This window comes from Lissotriton helveticus, chromosome 7, assembly GCF_964261635.1.
Source record: "Lissotriton helveticus chromosome 7, aLisHel1.1, whole genome shotgun sequence".
Lineage (NCBI taxonomy): Eukaryota > Metazoa > Chordata > Amphibia > Caudata > Salamandridae > Lissotriton > Lissotriton helveticus.
Genome location: NC_136068.1, coordinates 1,171,509,255 through 1,171,536,250, shown reverse-complemented (window position 1 = coordinate 1,171,536,250; position 26,996 = coordinate 1,171,509,255). Strand labels below are relative to the sequence as shown.

Here is a 26,996-nt window from a genome sequence, read left to right as displayed (position 1 = left end):
TATCCCAGGGTATAGATCATCTTTCCTTCACCAGAACAGATGTTATTAAGATTCTGAACAATATCCCAAAAGATAGAGCTCCAGGCTTAGACTCAGTCCCAGCAGATCTCTTCATCCATGACAAGGATCTTTGGGCTTCCTATATCCACTTGTTAGTAAATGGCATTGCTGTGGGCTCACCTATACCGGAGTCCTGGAAGGGTGCCGCGATTATCCCAATTTTAAGAAGGGGAAGTGCTCGGACCCAGGAAATTACAGGCCAATTAGCCTTATAGCATGCATACAAAAGGTGGTGGCGAGGCTTTTACTACAGCGTATTCAGGGTTGGATAGAAACCAATGATGTCCTATCGCCTCTACAGGCTGGGTTTCGTAGCCATACCAGTAGGGTTGATCAAGTTTTTAGATTTGTTTTAATATATTGGCGAGTAGTGCTGTTAGGGGAGGTATGCTGTTTGCAGCCTTCGTTGATCTTAAATCAGCATTCGATCTGGTGCCACGCGCAAAATTATTGGCAGCCCTAAAAGACCAGGGTATCCCTTTGGATATCCTGTCCCTCCTAATTAGACTACATGATGACAATTTTGCCCGAGTTCGTTGGAACCAGCAGGGGAGTGTAACTGACAAATTTCCCATCGCAAGGGGAGTTCGCCAAGGGTGCGTCCTAGCCCCTACCCTCTTTTCACTGTACATCAACAGGGTGATCAGCTACTATGAACAGCAACCAACTGATGCACCGAAGTTGGATGGTAAGCTGATCCCCCTGTTGATGATTGCGGACGACACGTTATTAATTTCAAAAATACAACAAGGCCTTCAGAAGGCCATTGATGTTTTTGAAGTCTTCTGCAATGACCATGGACTTGTTATTAATACAACTAAGACTAAGTTCATGGTCTTACATAAAAACAGACATGTTAGAGGGAAAGTGGTTATGGACGGGGTTCAATTGGAACAGACCAAAGTATTCATTTACCTGGGTATCACCCTATCATCTAAACTTGATTGGAGACACCACACTAACCAGCTGGTCACGAAGCATGCACAACTATCGGGAGCACTTACAAAGGAATTTTATTTGTCACATACCAGGCCAATTACTCCGGTTTTAAAGATTTATGATGCCAAAGTGGGAGCGGCAGTTCTCTATGGAGCGGAACTGTGGGGACTTAGTAACTTAAAAAAGTTGACGGGTGCGCAAAGTAAATTTTTGCGAAATATTACAGGCCTCCCGGCTTCTACTCCGCTGATTCCTCTTCGCTACGATCTGGGAATTTATTGCCTCGAAGACATGGCCAGATACAGATCAGCTGCCTACTGGAGGAGATTATGGGTTACTCCGGAACTCTCCCAGTATGCTCGAGCCTTTCTCGAGGTTAGAGATGTCGATAGGGCTCACAAAATATTATAGCTGAGAGAGGTTAAAGCAATATATATGGCCATGGGCCTATCCCCATTGTGGGATGACCCAACAGGAAATACCTTCCCACCTAGGAAAACATTTAGAGATCTGTACTGGAACATGCTTGAGGTAAAAAGATTTGGCCGTTGTATTGAACCATCACTTATGGCGGAATTCCTAGGTCTGAAACACTCTCCAGCCTTTGAGGGTTACTGGGATTGGATTACCTTCCCGGGGGACAGGAAGAAATACCATCAGTTCAGGGTGGGGACACTACCACTAAATGCCTTCACTGCGAGGTGGCGCGGGGGTCAAGGCTTTGTCTGCCCCTTTTGCCCCACCCAGCGGGAAGACTTTGGGCACATCCTATTTGCCTGCCCTGAATATAAGGTCCCTAGATTATCCTGACTAAAACCCATTTGTGTTCAGTTAGGTCTCAAAACAGGTTGTGAGTCTGTCAGGATCCTTCGAACCGATAATTCCCAGGCTGTGGTTATAGCTGTGGCTAAGTTCATCCATTGGATGTGGATCATCCGGTCCCGTGCAATGAGCCTAAAATGATACTTAGGTGGCATTTCCCTTTTCTTAATGTCTTTTTAAGGGCTAACCTCACCTGAAATTATAGATTGTGTATAACGATGAATTTATAAGTTTTTAAAAATTTTATTACAGAAATGGTTTTAAATAAAAATTGTATAATAATGATTTTAACTAGATTTAATTTGCTTATATGTATGTAATTCATGTGTTACATTTTTGTTGGATGGCCAATAATTGATGCGGCGTTCAGTGGTCGTCATTAACTGTTAACGGAGGGTAATTTTAATTCTAAGTATTTGAATATGTCTAGTTGCTGTAAATGTCTTTTATGATTTAAAGATCGAAATAAAGACTTATGAATTGAATTGTATTATTTGATGGATGAGAAGGATGTTCCAGAGGGAGAAGTCCCCATGATAAAGGGAGCTGCCATTGCATATTTTATATCTGAATTGTTGGTGTGACAGGAGCCATCTAATAGCTAACCTGAGACTCAGAGCAGTTGATATGGAGCAAGCAGGCTAGCAATATTGTTCAGAAGTTGGTCTCCTAGTACTCTGTGTACAACGCAGAGTGTTTTGGATAATGCCATTTTTCTCACTCGAGGTGAGGGCTAATATGATCATAGCGGTTTAGTGAAAATACAAGGTATCATTTTGTACTCTGATGCTGGCTTGGGATGTGTGGGGCAGGCCTTTATAGAGGCCATTGCACGAATCTAGGCAGAACGATTAAGGGTTTTTCTGTAAGAAGTGTAACAGCAACAATACCTCTCAGCTGGCACTGGTGGAAAAACTAGGTTTTCAAACAGCATTTATCTGTGGGGAGAATGAGAGATCACCATCAAATATCACACCTAGGTTGCATGCTTGATATTCCAGGACAAGGGGAAACACAGATCATCAGGGGGGGAATTGGATAGGCTTACAGGGCCCAGCCCCTTTCCCCATTGGCTGTGTTAACTGTCCAGTACTTTGACAACGTTTCATTATCACTTCGCTAGAAACCTTTCATACGCAGAGACACTTTAGACACAGGAAAACCCTTTTTATGTTTTGATCCATGAGAAGTTGTTTAGTTGGGGGGGAGCAGGCTCAAACTCACTAACCAGACTTTTGGGAATGTATGTTAATTAGGCCCATTGTCTCTTTAAAAATAGATTTCTTCCAGAACATTGAACAACTGAACTACTGTTTTGTGATGTATGTGAATTTCAGACCCTCTATCACCCTCTCAAGTTGGTGTTCATTTCTCACTATCGCTACTGTGGGAGAGCTACAAGGGAGTAACAGGGTTATGGACTCGGAATGAAGTAGAATCGGGGACAACCATGGTAAACACCAGTATCCATCACTGATACTGTTCCATGATCCAGTGACAACGCACTCTGTCTTTCTTTTCTTATCTGCAAACTTTGAAACAGGCTCAAATCAGGTGGGTAGTACTCTAAACATTTTGACAGGACCCCAGCAAGATGTGCAATTTACTGGGTTGGGCAGAAATCACTACCCCTCAGCAAGGGTTAAGTTTTAGCTATGAATATATGAGACTTGATATAAAACCCAAGCTTCACCACTTTACCAAAATATGCTAGTAGTAAATAGTACATTACAAATCTGGGCTTTACATCCAATACAGTGGAATGTATGATGGAAACACGCAAACCATACCAACGCAGGGCTTTACAGCGCGGTCTTTACAACGACTCATCTTTACGACTGCATCGCTTTACCAGACAAGTCTTTAGAATGCACAACCACTTTGCCTTAGGGGAAAGCCCTGGACTTTGGAGAGGCATATATTACTATTCTAACTCCAGACTGTGCAACAGTAGGGAAAGTGGTGGACGTCGAATTCTAATGTCGCTTGCCCAATGGCAAGTAGTGGTAAAGACTTACATGGTAAAGGAATGCTGTGGTAAAGTAGGGTCGTTGTACAGCCCACATTGTAAAGGTAGTACGTGGTTTAGACTTCATGGTAAATGATATTTCCTATACAGGGGCATTTCATGGGATGGATAGTCCCAGGGCTTTGAAAACAAAACCACTGACATCTATGCAAAAACATTGTGTGCTGTTAAACACATCCTTCTTCTATATATTGCTCTCGCATTTTTTATGAAGATTGGAAGTATTAGAAATCAGGCTAAAATGCTGCTAGAATGGGTTGATATGAAAACTGGGTTGGTACCCAAACACACAGAGTCAATGCCCTGTTTCATGGCAGAGTTCTAAAATATGATATAATGAGAAGTTATGAGTCTTGAAACGAACCGTGCTAATTTACAATCTTCGTTCTTTTACATCACCAAATTGCTTGGTCTTAGACTAATGATATTTTATATATATGGGAACTTTAAAACAGGCTTACCACAGGAGACTGCTATTGACATATTTGCAGGGTTGGTCCGAGTATAAATGTCATTAATCCATGATGATACTTTCATCATATCTTCATGGCTAAAAGGGGAATAGATAACACACTGCCACTGTCCCTCATTAATGAAACATCATATTACACTATTACTTTCAACTGATGTCGTTGCTCTTATATTACTGCAATAATAAAGTTTTGTTGAAATATTAAAGTCACAGTGCATCAGGAGTTTTGGAAAATAGAATTCAAAGACTCTTGTAATCATGCTTTTGCACATAGCAAATTGGCCAAATATATTAATGTGTTTAATCTCCTGACCACCAGATCTGCCTCTGCTAGTTCAGTGAACTAATCTGGAGAGGATTTAAGGGACAGTGGCCTGGGCAGCTTCTGGAGAGATTCAGAGCACTGGCAGGAGAGACAGGAGAGGCAGATGGGAGATTAAGGCTTAGACCTGAATATAGTCTCCACTCCCGCGGTGAAGGACAACCCACTATATTCAGGGATCCCTCCCAGGAAGGCAGCGATCTCTGTCCCTTCAGTGGAGGCGCTGTTCTTGTTACTTCATTGAAGACACTGATCCTTACCCTCATATGTCGAATTTGGGTAGGGAAAACAAGTGACAGCTGCTCCACTCTAAATATAGCGGAAACACTGGTCACCAGGTCAATAGGAATGTCAGTTGTTGCTTCGCAGTTATTTACATCAGGAGTCATTACACTGTGGTTTAAAAGTATCTTTACATCTGCAGTATCACTTTAAATGTATTAATATTCATTTATAATGTACATATAACTTAATGTATATTTCTATATGTATACTTCGTGTATTGATATCTAGCTATAATTTTCATATAGAGACATATGGATGTAATTATTTCAATGGATTTTATTAGATGACATTTATTTTTGTTTTTAGAATTACAGTTGCTTATTTAATTTGAATATTGATATTTACCTGTTTAAAATAATTTATTGCATTAAAAAGACAAATATCTATACCTTATAATACCTTTACTACCTTTATATAATACCCACCACTCCATTCTAAAGATCAAGTTATTTACATTTGGTAACACTCTTTCTGGTAGAGACACTAACCACAGATTCCTCACCTTAGAATATTCTCCAGGCGTGAGACTGGATCTGGAATATCTTGAGCAGTACATCTGCACGGCAGTAGGTTATGTCGATTGGCTCCGCATTGGCATCGTCTACGCCAGAAGTGTTGTTACGGTGCGCTGACATGATTATTTCCACACATAGAACGCAGAGCCATGTACAAACCAATGCATGACCAGTGGGCAGATTCTAATGGGATCTTAAGGATGAAGAGCCCAGTTCACAGAGCAGGGAGTACGGAGCAGTGGCGTAACACATGCCCTTGCAGCCCCAGCGGTGCCGAGAGGCCCCTAAGCTCCAGGTAGCCCCCTCAGCACAGTTCTCTGGTCGGAGAGCTCTTGATTGAGTCCGGAGGGGGCCCCTCGATGTACCTTGCAGGGGTGTTGCAAGGATCCTGCTCATACACAGAACGGTGCACAGCGACCTAGGACATCAGTGAATTGTGGTGTACCAGAAACTCACCTCAGTACCTAGAAAAACTCCAACCAGCTAGCATCAGTGTCACATTAGCTCTTCGTCCTATAGCAAAGTAACCAATGATTAGACAACCTAGAACATGCGACTTAGGACCATCTCAGGAATGGTGGGAAGTGAGAACACTCTTTTGTTATACTCTTATACCAGTCCACAACAGGAGTAGATAAGAGACACGGTAAGGTTAAAATATTTATTTTAACGACGTGATCTCATGTACAGTATTTTAGCCAACATAAGAAGACATATAATTAAAAATAATATGGTCAGCATGGTTACAATTCTATAAAATACAAAAGGAGAAATCATATTACAATGATGTTGAAAACAGGTCTTATAGCGCCTAGTTTTAACACCCTCCCTATATAGGAACTATGTATTATAAACTATAGAACGTCTCTTAGGCTTGTGTGGGGGACCCCATTACCTTTCCGCTCAGTAAGAGTAAATCACATCTGCATCAGCATAAATTCTCTGCATCCCTGGAAAGGGAAATCTTCCAAGTGTGTGAAATCATGGCAAGTGCGGAATAATAAAGGCGCCAGAATCCTACTTGGCTCACAGCTGCCAAAATGTTGTGTCTAGAAAGCGTTACTTGAACATGTCGAAAAACAGCTAACATGTTTTGATAACCTTGACGGCTTCAGTACTCACTGTGCAGACTAGGGGCACGATGTAAGTCTAGAGATGTCAAAAACAAACCTTTTCTCATGTGTAGACCTTCGTGAAGGCTAACTTACAAAAACAGCTATGCAGTGTCGTGTGCAAAAGCAGCAAAAGGTAAAATGGTGTTTAAACTTCTAATAAGCCATGCTAACATAACATGCGCGCAAAGCAGGCCTTAGGACATACTACAGCGGGCCCCCTCAAGTTTCATTACGCCAGTGGCAGGGAGGGCAGGAGGATCGTGAGAAATCTGCACTTAGATAGAGTCTCTACCAGAAAAAGCATTACAGAAGTTACTTGTTTTTCTGATATTGACTTCTAACCGTAGATTCCTCACCTACGAATTGATACCCAAGCAATACCTCCCAGGAGGTTGTTCTGCGAACTGCCTCAAACCAAAAAGTCCTGGAGGACTGAATGGTCAAGAAGCTGGTCTCGATGGACCTGACTGTCCAAGCAGTAGTACTTCATGAACGTGTGGAGTGACACCCACGTAGCGGCTTGGCAGATATCCAGGATAGGTACACCACATGCCAAAACAGTAGTAGCGGCCTTGGCCCTAGTGGAATGGGCCCGCAAACCCTCAAGAGACAACTTTTAAGCTAGTGCGTAACAGATGTTAATGCAGAGGACAACCATCAAGAGATGGTCTGCTTCTGCACAGCCTTACCCATTTTCACTTCAGTGAACTTGCTGAAGAGCTGATCAATCACCTGATGGTCTTTATTATGCAGAGCAAAATAACTCTCTTCAGGTCCTATTCCTTAGAGGTGTGAGTTGGGGTGAAAAAGGTAGGCAGAGTGATACTCTGGCCAGTATGAAAGGGGATGACAACCTTTGGCGGGAGGAGTCATGGGTCTGAAGGACCAGTTTGTCAGAAAAAAAGCTAGTCTAAGGAGGGTGGACTAACAGCTTGAAGCTCACTGACCATCATGGCTGATGTAATAGCCACTAAAAAGACCGTTTTGAGAATCAAGAGCCTCAAAGGACAGCTGTGCCGTGGCTCAGAAGGAGAACACATCACAAACGTGAGGGGCAAATTGAGGTTCCATTGGGACATCACAAAGATGGTAGGAGGAAACAAGTGCTGTAAACCTTTCAGGAATTGTGTCACAACAAATAACCCTTATCAGTGCTTAGGGTAAAGCCCTGCCGTGCATGATATCAGGGCCGGCTCTAGGGCGGTGCGATCAGTGCCACCTTACCGGGCGTTGACTTGGGGTTGGGGCGTCATTTTTGGAAGTATATTCTCATTTTTAAAGCACCTGCTACCGCGTTCCCAACCTTCAGCAATTTTCAGGCATCAATTAAAATGTCAAGAGAACACCCGTGATTAATCATTCTTCCTGGAAAGAGAACGGTTTGTCTAGTGGGTGTTTTGACTCATCCTAAGGTAGTGCAGAGTGTTAAAATGCCTGTTGCTAAGAATGTGTACCATGCAGATAACAAAGTGCATATAATGGAAATAGGCCAGTGGGTTACTGCGTCTGTACGAGAGATCTTTTTGTTACTTGTTGTTTGTAGGGCTCCTGGTTTTATGGTGTTTATGTTTTTAACATTCCCGTCTGTATTTAGCCATATTATTTTTTTTGCCATTTTATCTGTATTTAGCCATATTTATTTTGTGTTTTGCGTAAAAATGAAGTTGTAAAACTGTATATTTCCATTTTTACCTAACTGATCGACGCACGCTCATACTTTGATGTCTGTTATGTTTTAGCTATTTAAGCTGCCACATTTTTCATAAAAATACACCCACTGATAAATATTAGCATTATACCACAAATGCATGGTAACATATGACGTTATTTAAAGAAATATTATCCGTTTTTTTCATTTCCCATCCTGTCAGCTGTTCAGCTGTTGGGCTATAATTCATGAAAGACAGCACGGAGGTTCACTTAAAGAAGGCCCATTTTCTGTATTTATTCACATTAAAAAATAAATGCAGACAGAAAATATATGGTTTTCTGTCTGTATTTATCTGTAAAAATCCGTAAAAACGGTAAACAGGGAGCCTTATTTATAAGTCAAAATCCTAATATAGAACATTGAGCTATTAACTGTCATGAAAGAGCTGCATGCAAACTGCAAGGTATATGTTAGCACTAAATGTTTTTTTTGCCCAGTCTTGAATGATGTTAATCTTGCCATCAGGGTTCATTTGGGTAGAAAACAATTCTTATTATTAAAGAGAACCCCTAACAATGATGTTTTAAATTCTGAATTTTTGCATTTCAAGAATAAGGACTCTTATTCTATATTGCCTTGACATGCCACTCCTACACTACACCTTGTAGTCCTGTCTGATGTAACATTTCCTATACACTGATTTATACACATATGATTGTCTCTGTGTAATGTGTGTGTGATGTAAAGTGCTCTGACACCTTTCACTGGTATGAGAGTGTTGTATTTAGCCTGTCTCTTTTCTGCCTGTGGGATTTTACTGTCATTCACATGATGTCACCAATAGAACCTTTGGTGACATCATGGAGTGTTTGGGGCTTGGCCTGGTGACAACTGGCAGTTGGAACCAGGCAGGCTGAGTGGCAAGCTGGTCACTCCTGGTGGGTCTTCTCTTTATCTTATTATTAACATCTTGAAGACTTGACTATAATGAATAAAGCAACTTAAATGATACCAGGCTCCAGGCTTCTATTTACAACATTTTTGGCGACTTTGGGACAATTTGGAGCGAATTTACAGCGAGCTGACGACGGGAATAAGAAGTAAAGAACCTACAGCGCAAAGGAAAAGCAAGTATTAAGGAACTTATTAAAATAAAAGGGCCTGTGTGTTAAAAGATACTTTAAAGAAAATTAGAGTAAGTTTGGAACTTAAGAGAAGACAAGAGATGCACCCTGGTAAGTCCCACCAGTGTCCTATGTAATCAGGACGGCCTGCAAACCCAGGGTGTTGATGTACATGAGTTTAACATTGTGTGAAGTTATGCAGCAGTAGAGGGAAGATTAACTGAATTGACACATCAAAACTGCGTGCAAAAGTAATTGAGAGGATGTGGTGCTGTTAACTCAGCTTGCGTTTTTGACTGTTATTCAAGGCTGGGATCGCTGACTGTGATCGAGTGGCTGAGACAGAGTTTGATGAGAACACCATCAGAGTATGCTGGAAGACAAGCATCCAAGTGCATCTGTTGAAAACTGTCAAGTTCGTGAACTTTGGAGAGTGGAAAATAAACAGTACGCAGCAGATGTGTTTCAAAGCTTCGCAAAGACATGCGGAGAGCAAGTGACTGCTCTCGTCATTATTTTAAGGACACCAAATATAATTTCAACTGCGCAATGCCTAGTGCGCCACAAATATTTAACTGTCATATTCAGTTTTGAAAGAGAGCTGCGCGAGGAACATGAGAGGCCTACCTTCGCTTTTCAGCTCCTTGTGACGTTGAGACTATTGTGCTGCGCTTACACGCTTGGCAACAGAGACGTGCCCAGAGCCGCCCAGCGCTACGCAGTATGCGTGCCACCATTTTAACCCTGTCACTGCTTTGTTTAGGAGCAATACACCGAGCCTTCATTTGTATCGTCACCATGGAAACGATCCTTGGGGGATTTGCGAGACTTTTGCCACACGATCGTAAGATTGGAGAGAACTGTCTGGAAATAATTTTTGAAGCAGGATAAAACCGATTCTGAAAAGGTCCCTTTTTGAGTCATTTTGCAGCGAATTTGGCTTAAGGCATAAGTTTAATGTGACCTGAGAAGGAGTCATGGGAATGTTTGAACTTGCTTTATTTTCAGTTTACTTTCACCATGTCACCAATACATTACTACATGAAAGTTTTTCTTTTGGGAGACGTCGCGAACTTTGGGATTTCAGCGATTCAAAACAGCGATTCCTACTTCTGAGGAGATCTCGGGTGAGAGATCGCTCACCGGAGCACGAGACTTTCTCTAACATTGTTATGCTGGTCATTTTGATGTTTGTCTCGTGTTTTGTGTGGTTGAGTAAGTGGTAAGGCATAAGTTAGTGGTGATTAGTGTGAGGTTAAAGAGTTTCTTGTGGCAGGTGGCCCCATGCAGTATACTTTAGGGGTGGTGAGTGACAAGTGAGTGACAAGTGAGTGGCGAGTGACGCAATTTATGTGTTTTTGGAGTGGCGGGTGACGCAATTTTTGTGTTTTTGGGGTGGTGAGTGGCATTTGTTTTTTTAGACATCTAAGCTGTATTTTCAAATTGTTTTGGTTCATGAAGTGAGGTGTTTGGGGCTATATGTGTCCTGGTGTTTGGAACTGTATGTGTCCCAGTGTTTGGGACCATATGTGTCCTAATTAAGTGTTTTTAAGGGTGGTGAGTATCCCATTAGAAAATTGGGGGGCGGAGCAATGGCAACTCCAAGGTGTGGTGTTATGGTGCAGAGTTTGTTTTTATTGTTTTTAGTTTAAAGGGTGGTGAGTACCCCATTATGAAATAGGGGGCGGAGCAATGGTTACTCCAAGGTGCAGTTCATGGGGAGAGTTGTACCCCGTTGTGTACCCCATTTAGGTAATTGGGGGCGGAGCAATGGCTACTCCAAGGTGCAGTTCATGGGGAGGGTTATACCCCGTTACGGAGCAAAGTGGACTCCATTAATATTTGGCACTAAATCAGTTTGTGTTTCCCAAGGAAAGGGGATGGGACTTGGGACTAGTTGTGTTTGGGACGAGTTGTGGTTGACTTGTGTTCGCAACTGTTTGGTATGTGTTAGTAACTTTATCTTTTCGAATGTACTGTGTACTTTTATATGGGGGAGTACACCGAAGCTTCTTTTACCTATTTTAATATTGTCTCTTTTTGATTTCCCTAAAGAAAGGAGATGTGTTGTATTTAGCCTGTCTCTTTTCTGCCTGTGGGATTTTACTATTATTCACATGATGTCACCAATAGAACCTTTGGTGACATCATGGAGTGTTTGGGGCTTGGACTGGTGACAACTGGCAGTTGGAACCAGGCAGGCTGAGTGGCAAGCTGGTCACTCCTGGTGGGTCTTCTCTTTATCTTATTATTAACATCTTGAAGACTTGACTATAATGAATAAAGCAACTTAAATGATACCAGGCTCCAGGCTTCTATTTACAACAGAGAGGTGCTATAAAACTAAATGAATCTGAGAGACCGTGGTTATGGAGACTTGAGGGGCACTGTTAAAGGGTGCTAGTGAGGGAATTCATGGCAGAGGGGGTCATTCTGGAATGCTCTTCCTCTGGTCCTGCGTACCATCCAGGATCCAGGTATATTTAAGAAAAAACTGAAGACCCATTTGTTTATGTGAAGCCCTCTGACATACCCTATGGTTCCGCGCCGGGACACTCACGAGTAGCCGAGTGCGTAAAAAATACATATAAGATAACATAATATTGGGAGGCACCAACAAACATTTTTGCACAAGGCGCCCCCAGTGTTAAAGCCGGCCCTGCTAGAGATAAAACAAACAGCAAACCCTCCCACAGTGGTGCAGAAAGGGAGGTCCACCTGACATGAGGACCACTCTGCAACAAATGTATCCCAATGGCAGACATATACAGTTTTAGAGGAGAGATGCCTGGCTGCCAAGATTACATGACAGATCTTGGGAGGCATACCGAAACTGCTAAACTGTCGCTGCTCAATCTCCATGCAAGAAGGTCGAGCATGCAAAGGTTCTGGTGCAGGACCCTTCCCTGCTGCTGCGACAGAAAATTCTCCCGAAGTGACAGCCTGATCAACGGTGGTGAAGAGATCAAGCCAAGTTTCTCCCTATTCTTGAAAGAGACTTCCTATAACCTCCGGGTGTAACCACCATCATGATTCGCAAGGTATCCATGGCTGAGTTAGTCGACCATGGCATTCAAGCAGCCTGCCAGGTGCTGTACCACCAGAAAAATTACTGGTGATCCAGCTGAGTCCAGAGGAGCAGAGCCTCCTGGCACAAAGCCCACAACCCCACCCCACCATGTCTTTTGCAATACCACATGGTGGCGGTATTTTCCGTGAACACCTGAACCAGCCTTCCTTAGATGGATGGAAGGAAGGCTTTCAATTCCAGACAGATTGCTCTCAGCTCCAAAATACTGATATTAAGTTGGATTTTCACCAGAGACTACAGTGCCTTAAACTTCACCTCTCCCAGATGGCCTCCAGAAGTGACGCATCAGTCACCACTGTCAGCTGTGGGTGTTAGAGAGAGAGAGGGGTCTGCGTTGACCCAAATACAGTTTATCAACCACCACTGCATATCTTTTACAGTCTCCTTTGAAATGTGGACCAGGTCAGAGAGGTTCCCATGGTGCTGCACCCACTTGGACTTCAGACCCCCCTGCAGACCCCCATATGCCATCTGGTATGCTTTACCAGCAGGATGCAGGAGACCATCAGACCCCACAGCCTCAGAATCAGTCTCACCTAAATATAGGATTAAGACTGAAAAATCAGGATCGTAGCCCATATATCTTGGACTCTGCTCCAGCGGATAGGCGCGGAACTACACTGTATCCAGAATGGCTCAGATGAAAGGAAGCATCTGAGAAACAGTCAGGTGCGATTTCGGCATGTTGATAGTGAACCCCAGCAAGCACAAAAGGTTCACATTAGTCTTGAGGTGGGTGATGATTGCCTGGGGCAAGCCTGCCTTCAAAAGTCAATTGTCTAGGTAGGGGAAGACGTCGAACCCTGACCACCGAAGATAATCTGCAATGACTGCCATCACTTTTGTGCAAACCGGAGGGATGCTGGTGATGCCAAACAGGAGCGTAGTGAACTAAAAATGCGTGTTGACCACCGTGAACTGCAGGAAATGCTTGAGGGCTTGCAGGACGAGGATGTGAAAATAAGCATCCTGCAAATCCAATACTTCCATCCAGTCTCTAGGGCAGCCTATACCTGAGTCAGGGTGAGCATTTAGAATTTCTCTTTTAGTAGAACGGTGTTGAGAGGGTGCATATACAGGATAAGGCGAAGTCCTCCACTGCTTTTTGGCACCAGGAATTAGTGGGAATAGCAACCATGACCTACTTCTGGCGTAGGCACCTTCTTGATGGCTGCACTTCCTGGCAAAGCAAGGAGACATAGTCATCCTTCAGCTATTCTTTGGATGGTGGCAAAGGCGGAGGAGTTTCCTCAATCGGAAGGGCATACCCCTTCTCCACAATCGGAAGCACCCACAAGTCAGAAGTAATTGCAGCCCATTGGGCCAGGTGGTGACTCATATTACCACTAACAGGATGGTTGCGTTGGATGGAAGGTATGCTAAAGGGACTTAGAGACTGGAGCTGCAGGAGGGGTGGAGGTTGGACAGCTTGCTGGGTCTAGCTACCATGTCCTCTGTGGATTTGAAGCCCCACCTAAGAAAGAATTGGGTAGGTGTGAGCTTTTCGGTAGCGAGTGGGTCGATAGTGAAAGGCAAGAGGCGGGTCTTAGTGATAGTGGGCTTTATTGTGCTAAGCAAATGGTCTGAACAAGTCCTTCTCGGTATAGGGGTTCGCCTGGGTGATCTGTTCCGGGATCGTCTTCTCCTCCGCGAGTCAAGGCGAGACGTCCTCCGATCGTCGACCAGGCTCCGTCGGGCGTTGGGGTCTCCGAGGTCCGTCGTGACCTCTCCTCCTCCCAAGGACCAGTAGGAAACAAAACAAACACAAGGCACTCGTAAGAGCGATATCCGGCAGTTATCAGCCGTTACAGGGAAAAGGGGGTGAGGGCTCAAAACCACGCGTGCTCCCCTTCCTCCAGTCTCAGCTCCTCTTGCTGATGGGGCGTGATCGGTGGGGGGGGGGTTTTAGTGCTCGGGATAAGGTAACTGGGACCCAAGGATGGCTCGTCAGACAACCGGAGGACCTCCCCGCCGTCCCATTAAGCCCCTGAGGCGATTACGCACCTGCGTGAGCCACGCACCTCCCCTGGGTGAGTGGCTGGGCGACACGTGGGGTCGTTGGCCTCCTGGCGTCTTTCCACCCGGTCCGGCTCCTCTTCCTCCCAGCGCGTCTTCCGTCTCCTCCGACTTTCCGTCTCTCCGACCTCTCTCTTCGGACTCGCCCTGGGTGTACAAGCACACCCCCTTGTTCTGGTCAGCCTCTTTTGACGTGGTCCAGTCACTCCACGACTCCGCCCACTCCTCATCCGCTTGATGCTTAAAGGGCCAGTCTCGGTCTTCCTCCTGTAGGACAGCAAAGTCTTCCCCAGATCCGTGATAGTCAGTCTGCTGAGGGATAGAAGAGTGATTACTAGGGACAAAGTGGGGAGGCCCGTGCGCTTGCGTTGTAACGGACCCCCGAACAGGGTCCCAAGCCTGGGGCACCCCGTTACAGTAGGCTACTGTACTGGCATGTACAGCTGGTATGGCGGACTTCCATAGGGGCCCCAACCACGTTTCCATTAGGGGCGAAAGGAAATCTGCTGAGATTGGGCAGACAGAGAAAGCCCGAAATATGTGGGGGTGACCTTACTCTCTCGAAGGTGCTTGAGTGCTGTGTCAGCTTTGTCACCAAATAGGCAGGAGCCGTCAAAGGGCATTTTGATCAGGGATGCCTGGATATCCCACGATAACCTGGTGAACAACAACCAGACATGATGCAAGGGCAAGCGTAACCTGCTACTGCTTAAGATACCATAGTACTGCCCCAGTGGCCTCAGGTCCCACTCCTCTAACCCCTGACCTCCAAGTATTCATCTGACACGTCCTGACCTTGTTTCACATGATCATCTGGGTTTCCCTCAGTAGTCAACCTTTCAATCGTAATCAGTTTCCACATAATTGCCAGTCAAGGTGTTTCCGTGAGAGTTTAGTCATTTCAAGTCATACCTCGGTTATGTTTTGCTAATACGAGTCCACAGCTGCCTTCCTTAGATGTAATAAACCAAATAAGCATAATTTTGAATATCTTGTCGACCCCCAGGACAAGAGCACAGTCAAAAGGTCAGACAAAGGTCCTCAGAAATTTGACACCACGCTATAATAGTACCAAGAGGCATGGGGTGATTACCGACTGCAAGGCTAGACTGGTGAAAGAAAAATGTGCTTTCCAAAGGGGCCCATTCTCTTGGATTTTTCTGTCTGGTGGTGTGGAAGGGAACGCATTTAGGTTGGCCTTAGATGTTGAGGCTCTCAGGGGAAGGGTGCTGGGAGAGTAAGACTTGGGATGATAGCGTCAGGTAATTATATGGTGCACAGGACCCATGTACAAAGCTTGGCCCAGATCCCCAGGAGAACTTCGGTGAAGTCTTCATTGAAGAGGAGCAAGGGCTCAGCTGAACCCACTCCTGGGTGAAGCACCTCAGTCTGGGCAATGGTCTTGACCTCAACCGCCAGCAGCTGTAGGTCAAGGACTCCACTGCCCTGCGCATCACAGTGGAAAAGGTTGTGCCACCTCTGAAACAATAGCCCGGAGGGGAAAGCATGCCAGAGTGTGAGGAAGTGTTCAAACCACTAGCGTCACCCAGCTCTTTGTACTAGTTTTAAACTTGATCTGAGTTCTCCTCTATGGTACCATACCCTTCCTACCCATCTCACCCTTCAGCGAGTAAGGAATTATCTAATGGTGGGAAGTCCAGAGGTTGGTAAGGCCTGGACGGCAGTGGCAAAAGCATCAAACGGTGCCGGGAAGGCTCCAGCTAGGAGTCAGAGAGGAGGATAGGATCCTTGTTGAGCAGTGCTGGGGATGGCACTTATGGGAGGGAGCTGGGGTGGAAGAAGGCACCTGCGTTGGCACTGGTGCAGATCCAGAGGGCCCAGATGGCGGTAACCCAGCTGGGACAACTCGCAACCAAGGTGGAGGACCAAGCAGGTGCCTTAAACACAAAGAGCATATCATGCTCAATGATTGGGGTGGTTCCATCCTCCTAGGACCACCCCAAGCTAAGTTATGGGCAAAAATACAATGCCAACCAAAGGCCCAGCAAAGCATTATGGGGCAAGATTCTAGAGTTTAGTGAATATTATAGTATTAGCTCTCAGCTGAGCCTGAGACCCTGCCCCTTGAGGAATGTTTTGATATTGCATACTATAATATTCACTGCACCCTAGAATATTGTCCCATAATGCTCTGCAGGGCCTTTGGTTGGGATTGTATTTTTTTGCCCGTATCTGTGCTTGGGGTGGTCCTAGGAGGATGGGACCACCACCGAATCACTTCAGCATGATGTGCTCTTTGTGTTCAAGGCATCTGCTTGGTTCTCTCCCTCGGTTAGTGAGGACATCACTGCTTGCTGTATTTTCGTTTTCACTTTTGTGAGATGATTATATGCATTTTAGCATGTAATAATAGAGTTTATTGTCGTTATATCAAGGGTATGTGAGGTTTCTGTTTTATTTATTGGGGTGAGACGGAATGGAGTTAAGAGCGGAATTCACTGAGTTTTTGATCAATTTTGCTCAATTCCGTGTAGTGGTACTCTGCCAACTACGCCCACCCTTAGTAAATATACACTGATCCCTTGCGCTCATTACAGTAGACCTGTTGTTCATGGTACAAGTGCTGGAACATTGCTGGGGATCGCCCAGGCTTCCCAGGAAGCCTGCTTGTATTACAGCCTGGACAGTTCTTCCTGACCAGCTGAATAAGGGACATTTGGCATCCTACACTAGTTTGGATTGGGGTGTGAGACAGACACCTCAACTGCAAGACAATCTAAATGAAATTAGGATGGTAGATCATTTTCGCGAGGTTACTAAGCCTGCTTTTAAATATTTCAAGTCATGTCTTCGCTGTTTGAAAAATAATTTCGTTTTCCATTTCATACATTCTGAAATATAATGTACACCCATTTGTTTATTTGAAATACAGCTAGATCATGCCCCTATCCTGGGAATTTGGAAAACGGATTCATAGAACACACATCACTGACGTATCTGAACTGGATTCAATTCTCATGCAACATCGGGTAAGACAAGCTTCAAAACACAAAATTTGTCAGTCACTGTTTGCAACAACTCAACAACTCTTCTATCAAATACAAAACTATGGTAAACATGTTTGTTAAGATGTTAAAGCACCTTAACCCCTTAACTCTGCTGAGGCTTTTCCACCCCAGTGCTTGCCATTTTTATTGCTATTTGGGGTGTTTAGCATTTACGCCATCACAACTTTTTTCCCTCATAAAATATCCGTGCCAAATGTGTGTTGTTTTTCTCCAATATCCTGGAGATTGTAAAAGTATCCAGGGTTTGTAAATTCCCTAGAGAGAACTGAGAAAATAGCCGAAACATTGCTACATTTTTAGAGTAAATGGGAAAATTTTGCTTTTTTTAAAAAGGGCATCAATGAAAGGTTTGCTGTGCTAGGATCACCATGTTCCCAATTTTCAGAAACAAGCAGAGCTGTAACAAAAACATTGTTTTAACCACAAGTTTGTCATTTTTCTAAGAGGTAGTCCATTCTTCCAACTTTTCCCTATGCACAGTGCCCTTCAAACCTCAAGCATTGGTAAAAAGCATGTATCTTCCTCACATTTCGGTGAGTGAAATTTCCAGAAGCTGTGGCGTTCCACAAATCTTCTACCACTTATGGTAGCTGCGGATTTTGGACCTGGGATCAACCTCCACCAAGGGAAGCCTACAAAACCTAGACATTTCTGAAAACTAGACACCCGGGTGTCCACAGGGGTGTGGCTTGTGTGGATCTCACAACCTTTTTTTAGCTAGACATCCTTACAAGCCTCAAACCTTGGCTACAAAAATCAATTTTCCTTATATTACTGTGAGGGAAATTCTGTAATCTCCAAATATCCACAAATGTCCTACCATCTAGTGTTCCCACACATCTCACACTAAGAATGGTATCCCACATGTGTGGGTAGGCCTAGCAGCTGAGATACAACAGGGTCCAAAATGCAATTTGGAGACATCAACATTTCTTGCAAAAAAATTTACTTAACTTGGAAATGGGAGTAGATGTGGTATTTGAGCCCCGTCGTCCACCACTCAGAGAAACGTACCAAACCCACACTTTAAAAAAAACCTAGACCCAGGTGTACCTTGTGTGGATCGATAATGTTGTTTTACCCACAATACCCTGAAAACCTTTAATGCCTAAAACCATGCATTCCTCATGTATCTGTCAAGAGAAGTGCGGACACCCACAGATTCTTTAAGTTTGTGAAACAGTAATGTGAAAAATAATTGCTATTTTAGCCATTGAAGCAGTTTGAAGTTTGGAGAGAATTGTGCGTTAATGAGTGGGATCATTGCAAGTAAAACCACCAGGTACAAAATGAGAGGGATTGTTATTGTTCCTTCGGAGTCCATCCACTACTGAAGTGCAGACTTATACCAGTTGGTTTAAGCAAAGCACCTCAGAATTGCTAAGATCAAATATTAATAACAGAATCAGAGTTTAAAACCCATAACTATTGGTCAAGGCAACAACCACTCTATGGGCCATTCACATGACTTTCACATGCCACATACAGTGCCATTCATACTGCCAGCAATGACCCCAATACACCACACATTCAACGGCCCACGACATCCATACACCACAGGACCAAACCACCAACCCCACCACCTTTCTAAAAGTCTTTGACCAACTTATACACACTTACCACAAAACATATTCAGTGAGAAGTCAAGAGCAAGTCAACCCCATTAACTGTAACAATGAGAACTCCCTAAATCCACCCAGGCAAAATGTTTCTTTTATAAAAGAACACTCATCGACTGTTAATCACAGTGGCATGCTTCATCACAGAGTTCTCCCCGATACCAACTGTATCAGGGCGTGCTTCTTACAATGACCCTGTAATTACCAGTCAGTGTAAGCTCTTTTATAAAGAAAAACTTTTTCCTGGGTGGATTTAGGGAGTTCTCATTGCTAGAGTAAATGGGTTGACTTTCTCTCTTGATTTCTTACTGGCACTAGGAAGCTGAATCAACCCTCAAGTATAGCTTCTCCGCTCCCTCTTATTGAGTGAGTTTGGTGCACAATATCCTTAAGGAAGTTAACATCCAGAAAGAAATAGATGTAGTCAATAGGCAAACTAATTGTGGTCTTGACTTTACATCCAGCATGTGCAGTGAATGGGGGAATTTGAAACTGCAGTACACTTTGGTGTGGGGGCGTTGCAAAGAGAGCACTCTGTCTGTGTTTGGGGCCCTATGTGATTGCTCTCTGGATTGGGGTACCCTGCTACCGCCTTGTACAGATTGTGCTTGAGAAGGGATATCATGATGACTGCCATGACAGTATTCCCCAGAATCACTGGAAGATGAATGGTGCTTTGCCAACTGTAAAATTGCTTTCAGATTCTGCTGCATTATTCTCTTCCTCTGATGCTGTCTCAGTGTCAGATCTTGTATCAGAGCTGTCCTTTATTACTCAAGTTAGGCATACTTCATGGAACCAAGGGTGAGCCCACTCCAATCACTGTTAATTTATTATGGCACTCACATTCAGCAGAAACAATTTTAGACATGAGACAACTAAAACAAAACCATATCAGAGTAGCCTAGAACAGAAACTAGGTGTGGGCACCACAATACAAAATGTCCCCTATCAGCAAACCAGATAGCTAAACAAGCATTTGCAAATTAATAGGTCTGGCATTAGCTGGCAGCCTTTTGGCTTAGTTAATGCTTATTTTGTTTTGTCATGGCATTTTCACAACATCATTGTTGGGGGAGCTGCCCGGCTCTTCCTAGTGTCAGAAAAATTATTGGTCATTTAGTCTCAAGAAGCACACATTTTCAAAGTAGCACCTGGATCTGAAGAGTCCTACTTTGTATGCAGACGTATTTTTTGTGAAAAGGCAGAATGGCATCAACCGGAGTGAAGTTAACCAATGGCTGAACTGGACTGACCTACTGCCCCATGCAGTATGCTGTAGTGGATGGAAGAAACATGTGAATGAGACAACAACAGCCCAATGGATGAAGAGGGTTGGCTGAAACCCTATATAAATATGTGAAATATATATAATTGTAGTAAAATTGAAAGGCAATGACAAATGCCAGACCTAACAAACAGCACACATTTGCAATGTGAGTAGGCTTTGAAATTGTTAAGACATGCTGCATAGGTGTTTTGCAAGGTATGGAAGACTGAATGCAATATGCTAAAGTCAGGGAAATCAATGGTAAAAATATGCTCATCCAACTATAAAACAGTCCCACAAATTCACTGGTGGTCCTTTCATGGGAAAATAAACATTCTTACTAAAAACAATTATGCCCTCTGGGGGTATGCCTTTATGCCAGATGAGCCCCGCACATTTTGCCCAACTTTTGTTTTCCCCTAGGGGACCAATTGCGTCCTCCATGGTGGGTCGATCACACCTCTAAGGGGAAAATATTCATCTATATAAATATGCCCTATAGGGGGCTCAGCCCATATTTTAGAGATGTTGATCCCCCAAAACACAACAATCTGTTGAGTCTTGTGCATTTCTTCTGGTGGTTTGCAGCATGTCTGTGATCCCTGAGCATAAATTTGTCTCAGGAATGCATCGCGGGAAAGCAGGGATTCTACTCTTTCCAGCAATTCACCTCTCAAATATAGAGATGCCGTCTAGGGCATGCAATCCCCACAGGACACCTGAGGGAGCAACTCACCTGCTCCTTCCTTGTCACTCCAATGGGGTTTATGACATCAGCGATTATGTCACATATGGGCAGGGGTGGTAGTTGAAGGGTAAAGGATTCTGTTGCACAGCCCTGCCTTTGGCAGAAAGAAAATAAGCCCTCTGGTGTAAATACTGAAGGTTCCTTTTAAATCTTACCCAGTGTCAGCTATCGGCCGACAGCAGCAGCACTGGGGAGATAGTGCAATGCCAGCTACTGGTAGATGCCCGCACCTATGGGATTAAAGACAACAATTTTGATTGTAAAGGTTTACATGAGAGGTTTTTATTTTTGGGATTTTGTTTTGTTGTCTGGATTCAATTAAAAATAAGCACAACATCGCTACAATTCTGTCAAAATGAAAAAATCCCTCTGTTTCAAGTTATTCATAAAAACATAATCCAAAGCACATTCACTTCTTGGCCTGATTGTGAATAAAAATAATGTTTTATTACTCAGTACTTTTATTTTTACTTGCTATGAAAAAATCTAATTTAATATCAAGGTGTGGCATAAAACCAACTTTTAATAATGTGTGCTGCTTTAGAGCAAACTGAATAAAACCAATAAAACCAGTGTTCCTAGTAGCCTACTCCAGAGATTAAAATACACATTTCAGAATAGGTTATAACAACTGTCATCCTGGAAGACAATGGTGCTGGCTCTTGGAGCATGAAGGCTGAAATGATAGCAAGTGACCACTGAGTTATCTGAAGGGACAGAAACAGATGGCAACCAAAGAAATGCCCAACAGCTCTTCCTTTGAAGAGTAGTCTTATAGAGACACAAAATACCTCCTTAGAGCAACCCTTTGCCATTTTCCACAGTGGCTGCTCTATAATGATGTATTTTAGCCATCATATTAGTAATTAATTTTAATATTGTTTTTGTTCCATGTTTTTCGTTGATTCAAATTCATAAACATGAGCGTAGCAGTTGGTACCAGAGGATCTTTACCTCCTGCTAGAGTGTTGCTAACTACAAAATCTGAGGTCCCCTCCAACAAAGAAAATGTGTCATACGCCAAGCTAATCCGAAAGAGAAGCTAACGTCAACTGCAGCTGGACAGAAGAGAGTTCAAGATGCTGCAAAAATACTGTAAGACACAGTTTACAAAAGATTAAAACTGATGGGTAAAGAGGATCAAATATTATATCTCTGGAACAATAAGTGCTACAAGTCATATACAATGAAACAAAGCCTCTAAAAAAATTGTCAAAAAATAGCAGACACCCATGAATCACAACAAGAATCGGAGTTTTCTGAGAAAGTGACAACAACCAAACCCAATGCCCATCCGCTTAGAAGAATGATGGCTATCCGTCGTCCACCTCCAACAACTGATCAGAAGCAGAGGATCTTCAATGTGTTATCTGTGGTTTAGCCAGAACAAGGACGTAAGGGTTTGACGAAACAACAAAGTACAGATTATGTGAGCCTCAAAGGCCAAACATGTTTTTATCTGCAGCTAGTATCTTCAAAGATGAAGTTTTCAGCTGAGTAGCTGATCTAAACAGCGACAATCATGTATTCGCAGTATATGCCCACCCACTCTGCATGTGTGCTTACATTTGAAAATATGAATGTACAATGAGCTCGCAGCTGCAACATAACCGCCAGCCTTCAGTTAAGTTTGCACTCTTTAAAAAAACAAGTGAAATTTTAAAGCAACTCTTGAGTGCTGGCTATGTCTTCGCACTCAGTGAGATCAGAAAAATAATGGTCAACATTGATGAAACTGTATTGATCCATAAAAATGACATTAAGAGTCTCTGGTGAGAATGTCAATGATAGAATTCGTTTTCGTCAGTCTAACAAAAAGAATGAGCCACTTATGGTATTCTCAGCTGATTTGACTCCTGGGGGCAGATTTACATTTCCTGGCGCATACCTGTAAATCAGCAGGGATGCGCCAGTTGGGTGTCACATGACTTCTCTAGTGAAAACCTGGTACATGCTGATCAGGAAGGTGATTGAGAGCTGCACTTGAAAACTGTGGAGTTACTGATTATTGTGTTTTGCCAATTCGATTGCATAAACTACCTGAGATATGGATCCTACTATTTGGAAAGAATGAAGAAATTAGAGGTGTAAAAACCATACCTCTACAGAAGATTCATCCAAAGACATTTTGTGGTGAAAGACAGAGAGGAAAGGGTCATTGCTGTGGCTCCAAATATGAAATTGGAACAGACAATCCAGAGATCACACAAAAGCCTGTTGGTCAGACACGTTAAAGTCAATATGATGCTCAATGGCAGCTAGTTTGTCATGAAGTCCTTTCTTATTGCAATGTTTTCAGAGAGATTACAAATTCAAAATTAGTGGACCATCGTGAAACTTTTCCTCACCACAAACTTGTGCAAAAGAGAGGGGAACATTTAAAAAAACATGTTGACAGCCTTCTTCATTTCATGACAGAGTCTGTGCAACTACACAACTTCGTAACCAAATAATATGTGAATAACGATATAAAGACACATCTACTAGATGTCCTGGAACATGGATCGAAAGTATACGCAAAACTGAAGCAGGGTTGATTTGTATTGGGAAAAAAACAGCTGTTTGACATAATCACTAAAGCTAAACTTCCACGATTTAAATGCCATAGAGTTTCATCCTACCAGCCACTACAAAAGAGGTTACAAAATAACAACGTTTGCAATCACATAGAGAGTTGGATGCAGCAAAGAAAGGGGTGAAATTATCAAGGACATTCGGTTGCATGATCTTCTTCCAACGAGCACTTTATTTGATGGAGATGCTGCATCCAAACCAGTAAAGCACAAAATTGTACAAGAGCTCGCAACGAAAACTTTCATCTGAAGAATGTCAATTCAAAAAGGTGTCCTCATTAAAAACTGCTTTTGTTGTGGACTATATGTCACAATTGAGAATGGTCAAGATTTCATCCGTGCACAACTTATGAGAGAGGACGTTCAGACTGTTCTACAGATATCAAAGTCAGTGTGCACCTTGCAAAAACTTCACATTGTCTTGACAGTTATCTTGAACTATCTGTCAAAGAATGTGAAAGAATCAGAGGAAGGTCTACAAGTGGAACAATTGACCTTCCCTGTATCAAAAATTCTACACTTATACCTGTGAAAATTGATAAATTCTGTTTCAACTTCGAACAACATGAACTTGTAGATGTTAACTCTCCAAAACATTGCTGATGCTTCAGTAAACACTGAATTTCTAATTATTGCAAGTGGAATGGTTTTCAATGAGGAGTTGGTACCTACAGAGATGTATTCAAAAGGAGGTATGGGCTATATTGTTCAAGAACTTAAAAACAAATTGAAGGAAGCTGCACTTTGTGTTGTGCCAAAATGGTTCCAATCGAGTCATTATACTGTCAAATGGCACAGAAGTTATTATTGTGGTATTAGATTTGTTGCAATGTTCATAAGTCAAGGATTGTCAGAGTTATGGATACGTTACAGAACAGGCGGGAAAAGACACTTAATTCTGCTTCCTATTCTGTACAAGAAACAACACTTAATTCTGCTTCATATTCTGTACCAGAAACTTGACCCAGAAATGCCCAGTGTTCTTTTCAGGGCACATTATCTTATTTGTAATGACACTATGAGCAAACTTGGAACGAAGGTTGGAGCTTTAACTGCTGAACCTGTAAAGTTTCTAAAAGGATTTGCTGAGACAGAAGAATAATGTGAATTTAAAGATGTAGGAAAATACCTTATTCGTGTGTGGAAAACGAGTTCTAACTATCACATTTTTGACGATTTTCTGTACAATGAGTTCAAGAGATCAGTCCCTCAAAGTGACCTTCCACCAACGTCATATTTTTTATGTGGACACATTAAAATAGTGTTCTACTTGATCAGAAGTTGTGTAAATGTTTTGGATCATGCATATGTAGAGAAAGATCCATGTGCATTTGGTTGGGAAGATATTGATGGGGTGCTAAAACCTACGAAACGTTTAACACCTCTACCCACAGAACTTACACGTACGTGTACTTGAAAAACCTGTGCTACAAAAAGATGTCTCTGTAGATATGATCTTCTCAAATGCACAACATTCTGCAAATGTACCACGAGCAATTGGAGAAACAAAAAAAGAAAGTGAACTATGGAATATGTCTCTAAAACAGGAGTGCTAAACATTTTTTTCATATTCAGAACATATACATTTTTTGGTGTATACATAAAAGGATTAAAAACCATTATTACTTGTTTCATTTCTTTATATGTCTCTTCTGCCTCTATTATAACCGACATTTTGGGAAATGGCGGAAGGGTTGCTCTTAGAAGTTTTTTTTGTCTCTTTAAGACTACTTGAACCCCCTGAACCTATGTTTGACACCAAAATGAAGTATATAGGTCTCATGGTTCCTGAAATATTACATCATCAGTGCAACATATTCACCATTTTTAAAAATGTCATCCAGAAAAACTCGGCCCTGATCAGCAATGTCTACCTAAGCTAAATTACTTCTCTTATGATACAAAAACACAAATCAAAAATGAAAATCTCTGGACAACAATGTTGTTTTACGAAGGTATTTCATGGGTGACGCTCCAGCTTTTCTCTTGGTCCTATCTATTTCAGCACAGAATGGCGCTAATGGGAAGCGGACACGCGCAGCGGGCGCGCTACAGGCACGCCAAAGGCAAGCCCGTCTGCTCCCGTCCGCGGTCGACCGGGTCCAAGTTCCAGAATCCCTGTTAATTTTCCAGGAAATTGTACAACTTATAGCTCCCATTCCCTGCATGAGCTGAGAGGCGGCACTAATTTCAATTGTTTACACTCTTTGAACATTGCTATCAACCCCTCCTACTGTCCTCATTGTAATTTTAAGCTTATGCCTCACAATAATCATAGGCCCCAAACCAACACACCACTAAGGATGTTTCTTTTAAATTGTAGATCGCTCCCTAAACATGCTGTTGAATTAGCGATACTAATAAATGAGCTTAAGCCTGATGCTCTCTTTCTCACAGAGACCTGGCTCCAGATTGGAGCCGGCCCTGCTATTATCCAAACCCTCCCCCAGGGTTACTCAATACTCGATCGCAAGACCGGCAGAGGCGGAGGCCTGGCTATTATATTCAAAGATACTTTCAATTGCCGAACCACATTGAATACGCTATCAGACTGTGAGAGCATGGCCTTCTCCTTTGAGTTCTCACCAACAAGCACCTTCTCTGGTTTGCTGATTTATCACTCCCCGGGAGCCTTAGGGCAATTTCTTCCTATTCTCTCCACCTCAGTCGCCAGTTTAGCACTGGCTCCAGCTAATTTTACGGTGCTTGGTGATTTTAATATTCATTTAGACGATCCTTCCAACCATGTAATTAGCAAACTATTATCGAGTCTTCTGGCGATCTAACTCAAATAAAAAGGATTTGCCTCTACACATGTCAAGGGCCATCTTCTTGACCATGTGTTTAGCAACCTACACAATGTGGTTTTCCCCCAAGCTAAGGGACTTAAAGCAATCTTGCCGAAGACTAGAAAGAAGTTGGAGACAGATTTTCTTAGAGACTAGGAAGGTGGAAGATAGGAAAGCAATCAGGCTGTATAAATTAGAAATTAAAATTGCCCAAACCACATTCTATGAAGAGAAAATAAGCACTGCCGCAAACTCTCCCAAGGAGATTTTCCGTATTGCAAAATCACTTATCACCTTACCCCAAAAACTAGCGATAACAGAAGGAGCACTTACACAATGTAATAATTTGGTCGCTTTTTTCCATCAAAAAATCCAAAATATTTATACGTCCTTCCCTACCACAACACTCGAGCCTGTAGTGACTGGAATAAGAAGCTCTAATTCTATCCCTAAATGCTCGTTAGAGCAATTTCCCCTCTTAGATGGTGATTCACTGGACCTGATCATCTCCAGAGTAACATCAGGTT

The 26,996-nt window shown here is 42.9% G+C and overlaps 1 protein-coding gene across 3 annotated transcripts in view; it reads left to right on the top strand.

Moving 5' to 3' along the window:
- The window catches only part of APOH (apolipoprotein H), a 570,693-nt gene that overhangs the window by 139,986 nt on the left and 403,711 nt on the right, over positions 1 to 26,996 (top strand). For all 3 annotated transcript variants that reach the window (XM_078654312.1, XM_078654313.1, XM_078654311.1), the window contains exon 3: positions 17,335 to 17,431. In XM_078654312.1, the coding sequence (XP_078510438.1) occupies positions 17,335 to 17,431 (97 nt within the window). The remainder of the gene's footprint in view (positions 1 to 17,334; positions 17,432 to 26,996) is intronic.